Source organism: Gymnodraco acuticeps, unplaced genomic scaffold (assembly GCF_902827175.1).
Source record: "Gymnodraco acuticeps unplaced genomic scaffold, fGymAcu1.1, whole genome shotgun sequence".
Lineage (NCBI taxonomy): Eukaryota > Metazoa > Chordata > Actinopteri > Perciformes > Bathydraconidae > Gymnodraco > Gymnodraco acuticeps.
The window spans coordinates 205,896-216,540 of record NW_022990184.1 but is presented as its reverse complement, the minus strand read 5'-3'; the positions used below and the strand labels follow the sequence as shown (position 1 = coordinate 216,540).

General features: G+C 40.4%; 1 protein-coding gene across 2 annotated transcripts; it reads left to right on the top strand.

The window, feature by feature from the left end:
• Positions 1-7,091: 7,091 nt before the first annotated feature.
• Positions 7,092-9,454, top strand: LOC117547248 (PHD finger protein Alfin1-like). Of its 2 annotated transcripts, none has more exons than XM_034217837.1 (6): positions 7,092-7,199; positions 7,405-7,493; positions 7,588-7,693; positions 7,963-8,032; positions 8,854-8,912; positions 9,238-9,454. In XM_034217837.1, the coding sequence occupies exons 1-6, from the start codon at positions 7,191-7,193 to the stop codon at positions 9,328-9,330; spliced, it is 426 nt and encodes a 141-aa protein (XP_034073728.1). In that variant the 5' UTR covers positions 7,092-7,190; the 3' UTR covers positions 9,331-9,454. The 2 variants fall into 2 exon arrangements, with proteins under 2 accessions (XP_034073728.1, XP_034073727.1); XM_034217836.1 differs by having other exon boundaries at positions 7,927-8,032.
• The last annotated feature ends 1,191 nt before the right edge of the window (positions 9,455-10,645 follow it).

Sequence of the window (10,645 nt, the reverse complement as noted above, 5' to 3'; positions counted from 1 at the left end):
TATCACAAGACTTGTTGAATGACATGAATGACCGAGAAATGCCTTTGAAGCACAAAATTGCTGGGGGTTCATGCATCCTTGTGTGTATGCATGTCTATTTACAGACTCAGAGCTCAGTAAGTGAAGGCAATGACAGCAAGTTGGATACCATCACAGAGGGAACTCTTCCCCCTGTGTGAGCCGGTGCAGCGGGGATTCAAAGGCCTTGTTTTTGCAGGTGGAAATTGTTTTGCCATTCAGAACCCCTGACAGCTCATCTCTCTCGCTTCCTCCGTCCATCTCACACTATCCATCTTTTACGTGCTTCAATAGATACATCCGCCTCCCTCTGTCTGTCTCTGCTCCTTGAATCATTCCATCATTCACAGACTGTGAAGGGAAAAGAGATATAGATTGACATTAACGCACGTCAGAGAGAGCTGTAATAAGTGGAAGACATGCAGCTAAATGTCGGAAGATTAAACTTTGACCTGTGCCATGTGATGGTTTCATTAGTGTGATCCACACAACAACAAAACACTTAGGCAAGCTATTATACTGTTTACAGTCAATGTTCATGTTCAATCTACATGTTGTGTGTCTGTTCTATTCAAGACTTATATTCCAGCAGAGGTGACTGAATGCATCATAAAGCACTCTCAGGGGACTATATAATGATACATTGCTGTCTGCACTAATGTGTTACCAGTGTGCAGTGTATGCATACTGAACCCAGTGACATGACTTCTACACATGATCTTTGCTCTACATTTCAACACAGTCACTTCACTTTCTCACATTCTTCACAGAGCACACACACATTTCTTTGAATACTATAATTTCCCTACCCCTCAAAATTGTAATATTTTAGAAAACTTCAGTATCTCCACTTTGAACAATTTGCCAGGACAGCATAAGGTTGACATGCCCTGGTGCCCTTGATGCTATAATGTTGTATAAATAATAATATGCTGTAACCCTTACATGTCAAAAGATAGTAGATCAGTGTAGTAGCGATATCATCACTCAGGTAGATGACCAATCACAAGGTGCTACAGTATGTGACCACACAATGGGTGACCATTGATCTGATCATGGGTCTATAGTCCTTTGACAGGGTCATGGATCATTTATCTCTTGACCAAGCCTGAATTCATTGAAACTGTATAAAAAGCAGACTCTTCAGTTTGAGTAGTTGCTGTACAGACATTGCTTTCTATATGCTGTGTGCTTGTTTTGCAAAAGATGATCGAAGGACAACTTTTTGATCAGTTCATTGCAAGCATATGGTCTACCACTAGGGTTGCAAAATTCCGGAAATTTTCAAAGATGGAAACTTTCCATGGGAATTAACGGGAATTAACTGGACATTTTCCAAATTGAAGGTTGGCTCTTCATAGGGAACTTAAATATAGTTGGGGAAAGTATATTTTAGCATAATCTTGACTAAAACAAACAGATGCCATTCAAGTACACTTGAATATCCATGCCATAGCACACTGCTTACTGCATGGCTATTGAGACCACACAAAGGTTCGCAACAGGCTCACAAATGTGAGAGTGGAAAAACTGGTTGACTGGTTTGAGCCGGACACAGAGCCATCCTCAACAAGGCTAGACAGTGACACTGCAGAGGAAGACTCAGAGTGTGATGTTGATGAGGCCCAGGAAGAGCCCATTGACTGAAAGGGTTCAGCCAAAATGCAGAGGATCGCTTGAAGGAAGATTTGCATGTTTAATGGGACTTTTTGGAGGGAGAGGGGCTCTTTTCATTTAACATTTTAAATGGGACTTTGTGGGGATTTTTGGATGGGGGGTGCATTTTTGTTCATTTTTTAATGAGTGGGGGTTGGGGGGATGAGTAACATTTAACTCAACATTCCTGTTTTCGTTCTTCAATGAAACAAATACTTTAAAAAAAATCTGTTGAAATGTCATGTTTTTTGTTTAATTTTGCATCGAATATTTCCAAAATTCCCCAGCTTAACTTCCCATGGAAACTTTCCGGAAATGTTCCGCCCATTTGCAACCCTATCTACCACTGAACTACTTTCACAGTTACATTCACATTGTGTGAGCCCAATCAAAGCATTTCTACAGGGAAATGTCTCATCAAAATCCACGAGAACAGGACAACACAAAAGCACGAGCAACATCCAATCAATTTGCAAGTATTATTTGATCAACCTCGGGCAGATTTATAATAACACAACAAGATTACAATCAAACAAATGTGAGTGTTTGGATCAAATCACAGAAACTCCCCAAAGTCACTGAAAAGTGTAATTACTGAAATGGCTGAAAGAATCCAATCTCTGCAGCAAATGAAGCATGAGGCCCTGATAACGACTGGAAATTACAACCCATCTGGTCCTCAAGATGCTTCTTTTTTTTACACTGTTCATCCTGGTACCTAGCTTTGGAGTTATCACTAAAAGGTTACTCATTTTAAACATTTCCTAGCTGTGTAAACACACTGATAAGAGACGACATTGGATTACACTGTTATCTAGAAGAGAGAGGGAGGGGAAATTAGCCAACATATCTTTAAAGGACATTTCTGTCAGATGCACAGATTTTATCTTTTTGTTTATTTTTTTGTTTATTGATTTCATTGTACATTTTCCTGGCCATAAATACTTCTAGCATATTTTAAGATCGTAAAAATCATCACTTCAGTTTTTTGGCTGAGGGCAAAATGTTTGAAGTTTCTTTCTCTTGCTTAGACACACAAACACACACTTCCCTTCACTCAACTAAAATGCTCAAACAACAGCCATATCCTAACTTTCCTTTACACACACAGATAACACTTCCTCCTTAAGCATGAGTATCATTGCACTAGGCTCTCCTTGTTCTTCACAGTCTATTAGGGAAAGCATTGGAGAGTAAAAGACAGAGGAGGTAAGAGACTGATGGAGGATCATTTTTGCTGCTCCAGTGGAGAGCCCTGTGGGTGATGATTGGAGCTACATCCTCCTTCATGACCTTCTCACATCCCCCAAATCACTTCCTGATGTTCAGTCCTTGTTGCCACCGGTTACACTGCATATTTTCACAATTATGCTTCTTACTCTCTCACTATACAGCCAGGTGGATTGAGTAGAAGAATCTCTTACTCAAGTAAAAGAAAGTCAACATTTAGTCTAAAGAAATGTGGCCCAAGTAACAGTTCAAGTGTAGAAATGTACTTAATGAAAGTAGTTAAGTTAAAATGTATTTTTTTAAGGTGGAGGGCATGATGAACAACATATAATAACTAATGTCCAAACAAACAATCCCATTTCCATAGACAGCACTTTGCTGCCTTAGAGTAAACCTGAGTATCAATTATGAATACACTAGAATTAAGCAGTAATGGACACAACTCAGCGAATTAAACAGAGGCTACCCATACAAAATAAAACAGGCACCCCATGTTATCATGCCACAAGCATTATTGAACCACATCATAAGTAATAGCCTAATAGCACACTTCTTGAAACAACCGCACTGTAATTTACAGGCTTAAACAAATGTTAATGCAAAAGATAAATGAGACAAGAGAGGTTTCTCAATACTCAAATGTCCCCTCCTGGACTCCTCGACTCCTCGGTCCTCCGGTAGTGACCCGGAAATGAATTTCAGCGCGCCATTTTGAAGGACATCTCATTTCTCTAAATGCACTTCGAGGACCGAGCATCGAGGAGGCTCTCTGGAGGAGCTCTAACCGAGGAGACACTGATGGGTCCTCCACAGCTCCTCCGCGGATGCATTTCCGGGAACGGTGGAGGCGTTACGCACGGGCGGACTTATCGCAGCCAATGACAGCTCTGCATGCATCCCCTGGATATTAGAGGTTTCTCAATACTCAAATGTCCCCTCCTCGACTCCTATCCTCGACTCCTATCCTCGATACTTAGTCCCGCCCACAGGAGATGCGAGCGGAGGACTGAGGAGGGGAACCGAGGAGAGAGGAGGGAAGCAGCAGGCGGTTAGAGAAATGAGAACTCCTCTCCTCTGAGCGGTCATTTTAAAGAGACGTCCATTAATGATGACAGGTGGCACTGCAGCCCTCTGTCTGATGGACAGATGTGTTCATATATATTTACTTTGAATTCATTGACAGTGCGGTATAATGACACAATAACAGGCTACAGATGCGGACACATACACAAACACATATATTTATATAAATATATACAATTTCAGAATCAAACAAGTATGAGAGCACTCTCATAATAACGTAACACAATCAGAGACTGGATATATCCCCCCCTCTCTCTGGTCGCTGAAATGGGGAATTGAAATGACGGGCCAAAAGTTGTATTTACAAGTATTAAAAGTAAGCAGAGGACACCAAACCAACTGAGACTCATCTGTCCGCCGCGTACAACACACACCTACACACTGTACCACACACACACCTACACACTGTACCACACACACACCTACACACTGTACCACACACACACCTACAGCTACTAAAGCATAATCAGGCTACAGCCGTTTATTATGTGAAGTAGCCTACTAAATCGTCTTAGAAAAATATTGACTCTTTGTTTGTAGATATCTATTAAACTACAGCATACAAATACAGAGAGTAATGTAGGCCTGTTATACTGAGTGATATATATTTTACACACTGCTCTGCTTTCTGCACGGACCTCACAACTGTTCTCACTGTAAACATCGCGTCGCGATGAAAGCAGTTTCTAAAATAATATTCAGGGGATGCATGCAGAGCTGTCATTGGCTGAGATAAGTCCAGCCGTGCGTAACGCCTCCACCGTTCCCAGTGTTGTGTCACATTATGCCTCCCCGTCATGAAATGCCCCCCTTGTCACGGGAACGCGCATTTCTAAATGACACGTTTACACCTCTAAATGACACGTTAACACCATAGGTTTACACCTTAAAACGATGTTTAAAACGAAAAGTAAACGTTCAGGGTTTTTATTAATGGTAATTTTCAGACTGTGAGTTGTTTAGTGGTAGCTCATAGTCTTGATTCTTCTGGTTTAACTTTTCGCTCCGTATTTGAGGTGTCGAAATTCGTTCGTCACTTCCTTTTCAGTTTGTTTTTTTAAATGGTTTTTTTATCATTATTGTTACGTCCTGTCTGTATAAACGTGCTTTAAAATGTATTGTTTAATTTTACATAGTTGTCATCTAATAATCTAAATATGTTTACAAATGTTACATAGTCTTTGTCAGCATATATGCTATGCGTACAAAATAAAAGTGTGACATTCATGAAACTTGCTCCATTTATTGGTATCAGTCCTAGAACCATACCCTGAAAAATGCTTGAGGGTGGGATTCATAGAAACCTCTTTTGGTGGGGGGGGCATTATATGACAGGCCTGGCCATCACAATATGCCCCCCCTTGCTATCTTACAAAAATAAAAGTGTCACATTCATGAAACTTGCTCCATTTATTGGTACCAGTCCTAGAACCATACCCTGAAAAATGCTTGAGGGTGGGATTCATAGAAACCTCTTTTGGTGGGGGGGGGAATTATATGACAGGCCTGGCCATCGCAATATGCCCCCCCTTGCTATCTTACAAAATAAAAGTGTCACATTCATGAAACTTGCTCCATTTATTGGTACCAGTCCTAGAACCATACCCTGGAAAATGCTTGAGGGTGGGATTCATAGAAACCTCTTTTTTTGGGGGGGGGGGGGGCATTTTATGACAGGCCTAGCCATCACAATATTCCCCCCCTTGCTATCTTACAAAATAAAAGTGTCACATTCATGAAACTTGCTCCATTTATTGGTACCAGTCCTAGAACCATACCCTGAAAAATGCTTGAGGGTGGGATTCATAAAAACCTCTTTTGGTGGGGGGGGGGATTTTATGACAGGCCTGGCCATCACAATATGCCCCCCCTTGCTATCTTACAAAATAAAAGTGTCACATTCATGAAACTTGCTCCATTTATTGGTACCAGTCCTAGAACCATACCCTGAAAAATGCTTGAGGGTGGGATTCATAGAAACCTCTTTTGGTGGGGGGGGGCATTATATGACAGGCCTGGCCATCACAATATGCCCCCCCTTGCTATCTTACAAAATAAAAGTGTCACAGTCATGAAACTTGCTCCATTTATTGGTACCAGTCCTAGAACCATACCCTGAAAAATGCTTGAGGGTGGGATTCATAGAAACCTCTTTTGGTGGGGGGGGGGGAATTTTATGACAGGCCTGGCCATCACAATATGCCCCCCCTTGCTATCTTACAAAATAAAAGTGTCACATTCATGAAACTTGCTCCATTTATTGGTACCAGTCCTAGAACCATACCCTGAAAAATGCTTGAGGGTGGGATTCATAGAAACCTCTTTTGGTGGGGGGGAATTTTATGACAGGCCTGGCCATCACAATATGACCCCCCTTGCTATCTTACAACATAAAAGTGTCACATTCATGAAACTTGCTCCATTTATTGGTACCAGTCCTAGAACCATACCCTGAAAAATGCTTGACGGTGGGATTCATAGAAACCTCTTTTGGTGGGGGGGCATTTTATGACAGGCCTGGCCATCACAATATGCCCCCCCTTGCTATCTTACAACATAAAAGTGTCACATTCATGAAACTTGCTCCATTTATTGATACCAGTCCTAGAACCATACCCTGAAAAATGCTTGAGGGTGGGATTCATAGAAACCTCTTTTTTTTGGGGGGGGTGGGGCATTTTATGACAGGCCTAGCCATCACAATATGCCCCCCCTTGCTATCTTACAAAATAAAAGTGTCACATTCATGAAACTTGCTCCATTTATTGATACCAGTCCTAGAACCATACCCTGAAAAATGCTTGAGGGTGGGATTCATAGAAACCTCTTTTTTTTTGGGGGGGGGGGGCATTTTATGACAGGCCTAGCCATCACAATATGCCCCCCCTTGCTATCTTACAAAATAAAAGTGTCACATTCATGAAACTTGCTCCATTTATTGGTACCAGTCCTAGAACCATACCCAGACAAATCAACCAGCGCAATGACGGTCAAGCAGCTGTTATTGACAGCTACGCTATGACCGCCATCTGGAAACACAAATTTGGAAGAATCCGGGTATGTACATGATTGGAATGACTTTGCTTTTGTAAATGTTGCAAATGTGCATTTTTCAACAGGAATGTAATACTTGTGCAACTACTCTCAGGTTGATCCAATGGCACACAGTCATCGTGGGAATTGTGAACGAGAACCATCATTGGATGTTGGTGGTGAGAATAGGAGCATATTTTAAGCTCCAATCTGTATCTATAGTGCTGTATACACCATATATAATTAGTGATTTGCAAGATAACCGGGCCACACATACATGCTGTCACTTATTATTGATCAAATCTAAACAATACCCTACATCGTACCTGCGTAATGTATGGTTCCTGCCTAATGCATGTTGTGTTTCCATGTGAATAATAAAAGGTAATGTACCCCCATGAGAAGAAAACCCTCTTCTTGGATCCACTTGGAGAAGGGAAAGGCAAAACGAAGGTGTGCCTGCAGTCTACAAGGTACATTTGATACAGTGTACTAGTTCCGGTGTTTTATGAGTATTTTGACAATGATGTGCTGCATCTTGACACATGTACTATATACATACTGTAGAGCCTTTATGAGGATGAAAGGCTGCAAGGTGTCAAGATGGACATGCAGCACCCTCCCCCATAATCGCCAACAAGACAGCACATCCTGTGGTGTCCTGGCCTTAAAAGTGAGTGTGAAATGCATTTAGCCAAACATTACTCTCAAACTCAAATTCAGTAGCAATTAGACTGAATATCTTGACTTGCTTTTATACATCTTGATCAAAGATGTATTGAATTGTGTCAAACTACACATATACAACATGTCATTCTTTAAATCTGTTGGGTAATTTGTCTGTATTCCATTTGAGGGTAAAATCATAGACCATGCAGTCCATATACTAATCAAGGTTCTCTTCAGTTTGCAGAGAAGATTTTACTGGGGGAGTCAATTGAGTTTGAAACCTCACAGAAGGCAGTGCACGAGCTGAGGCTGGACATTGCTACTTCTCTCCTCAGAGAATCTGGTTTGTTACCTTTTCTCAACATTGTCAATGACTTCATGTAGTTACTTTTATTAATTGTATCTCATAAGTATGCATCAATAACGTAGTATATTAATAATGTGCCATGCAAATTGTTGTATTGTATCACTGCTTGGACCATTGGTACTGTTGACCAGGGACATTATCAGGGTTTTAAAAGCAACACAGTGGCTTAAGTATAGATTAGGGTAAATAGTCACTACATACAGTATATTGTGTATCTCAACTCCAAACAGATAACATATGAAGCATCGCAGGCAGGCATCTTCAACTGCAATTTCATATAGGCTACACACGTCACACTCTAACACACCCTTTCAATTCTGCGGTTTATTTAAGATGTGAGATTTCCCCATCTTCCTCCTTTCAATGTGCTCATTGGTGTGTATTACTTTTAACTGATATCCTCAGTTAATGTTTACCTTGAACTTATTATAATCAAAGCTGTAAAGCTAATGTGATGAACAACAAAAGAACCATGAGAACCAAACTTAAATTGATGCGTACAGTGCGAAAGAAGTTTTTGGATGTTTTGTAATGACATTGTGCAGGTTCCCATTCTAAAGAGGGTAAGGAGATAGTGAAAGAAGGAGCAGATGGCTCCTCTGTGCTCAGATTTAATCATTTAGAAAATCTATGTGTTTGTGTGTGTTTTGCCTTTTCTTCACACAAAATAATAAAAGACCACAACAAATGTGTCCTTATATAATTGACCTTTTAGTCAAAAATTGGAATGGGTCACCTTGACCCCAAATCTGTAATGTGGTTTATCTGAAGATATTGATTACGTTTTGTCTCAACAGATGATCTAAGCAGGCTTTGCTTTTACTGCGGGATGGAGGAGCAGGATGAAGAACATTGGGTAATTTCCTATTGCACATTACAAATAAAGAAAATTAGCAGAAATATGTTTCCAGACTTTATCAACATAACATTTGCGTTGGTAATTGCTACTATATTTGGCATCTTCAGCATTAACTGATAAAGGATTAATGTTTTGCTTGTTTTTCCATACATTTTTGTTGAAAATGTATTCTTTCTCATAACACAACATTTATGTTTTGAAAGATTTCGATTATTGAAGGAATGGTTAGAATGTTAGTGGGAAATACATTAGAGATATTCTATTATCATAACAAAATCCCATAATGCATACCTTACATAACAAGTATTTATTGTTTTCTCAGATTTGCTGTGACATTTGTCAGCAGTGGTACCACCACCAATGTGTACAAAGGCCGCCAGTTGATCAACCGTACTTGTGCCCTGGATGCACATAATGCCCCGAAGGAACCATCATTAACTGTCCACTGTCATTTCAACCAATGCAACTATTGTTTGGCCTGTCATAAAATGCACCCCACCCCAAAAGAGGTTTCTATGAATCCCACCATCAAGCATTTTTCAGGGTATGGTTCTAGGACTGGTACCAATAAATGGAGCAAGTTTCATGAATGTGACACTTTTATGTTGTAAGATAGCAAAGGGGGGGCATATTGTGATGGCCAGGGCCTGTCATAAAATGCCCCCCCACCAAAAGAGGTTTCTATGAATCCCACCGTCAAGCATTTTTCAGGGTATGGTTCTAGGACTGGTACCAATAAATGGAGCAAGTTTCATGAATGTGACACTTTTATGTTGTAAGATAGCAAGGGGGGGCATATTGTGATGGCCAGGTCTGTCATAAAATGCCCCCCCACCAAAAGAGGTTTCTATGAATCCCACCCTCAAGCATTTTTCAGGGTATGGTTCTAGGACTGGTACCAATAAATGGAGCAAGTTTCATGAATGTGACACTTTTATTTTTGTAAGATAGCAAGGGGGGGCATATTGTGATGGCCAGGCCTGTCATAAAATTCCCCCCCCCCCCCCACCAAAAGAGGTTTCTATGAATCCCACCCTCAAGCATTTTTCAGGGTATGGTTCTAGGACTGATACCAATAAATGGAGCAAGTTTCATGAATGTGACACTTTTATTTTGTAAGATAGCAAGGGGGGGGGATATTGTGATGGCCAGGCCTGTCATATAATGCCCCCCCCCCAAAAAAAAGAGGTTTCTATGAATCCCACCCTCAAGCATTTTTCAGGGTATGGTTCTAGGACTGGTACCAATAAATGGAGCAAGTTTCATGAATGTCACACTTTTATTTTGTACGCATAGCATATATGCTGACAAAGACTATGTAACATTTGTAAACATATTTTGATTATTAGATGACAACTATGTAAAATTAAACAATACATTTTAAAGGACGTTTATACAGACAGGACGTAACAATAATGATAAAAAAAAAACATTTAAAAAAACAAACTGAAAAGGAAGTGACGAACGAATTTCGACACCTCAAATACGAAGCGAAAAGTTAAACCAGAAGAATCAAGACTATGAGCTACCACTAAACAACTCACAGTCTGAAAATTACCATTAATAAAAACCCTGAACGTTTACTTTTCGTTTTAAACATCGTTTTAAGGTGTAAACCTATGGTGTTAACGTGTCATTTAGAGGTGAAACGTGTCATTTAGAAATGCGCGTTCCCGTGACAAGGGGGGCATTTCATGACGGGGAGGCATAATGTGACACAACACCGGAAA

Bases quoted from the DNA above. Each gene is read 5' to 3' on its own strand.
- LOC117547248 (XM_034217836.1), top strand. The intron at 7,494-7,587 runs GTACATTTGATA...TACATACTGTAG, and splicing joins GTGTGCCTGCAGTCTACAAG to AGCCTTTATGAGGATGAAAG. The intron at 8,033-8,853 runs GTTTGTTACCTT...TTGTCTCAACAG, and splicing joins TTCTCTCCTCAGAGAATCTG to ATGATCTAAGCAGGCTTTGC.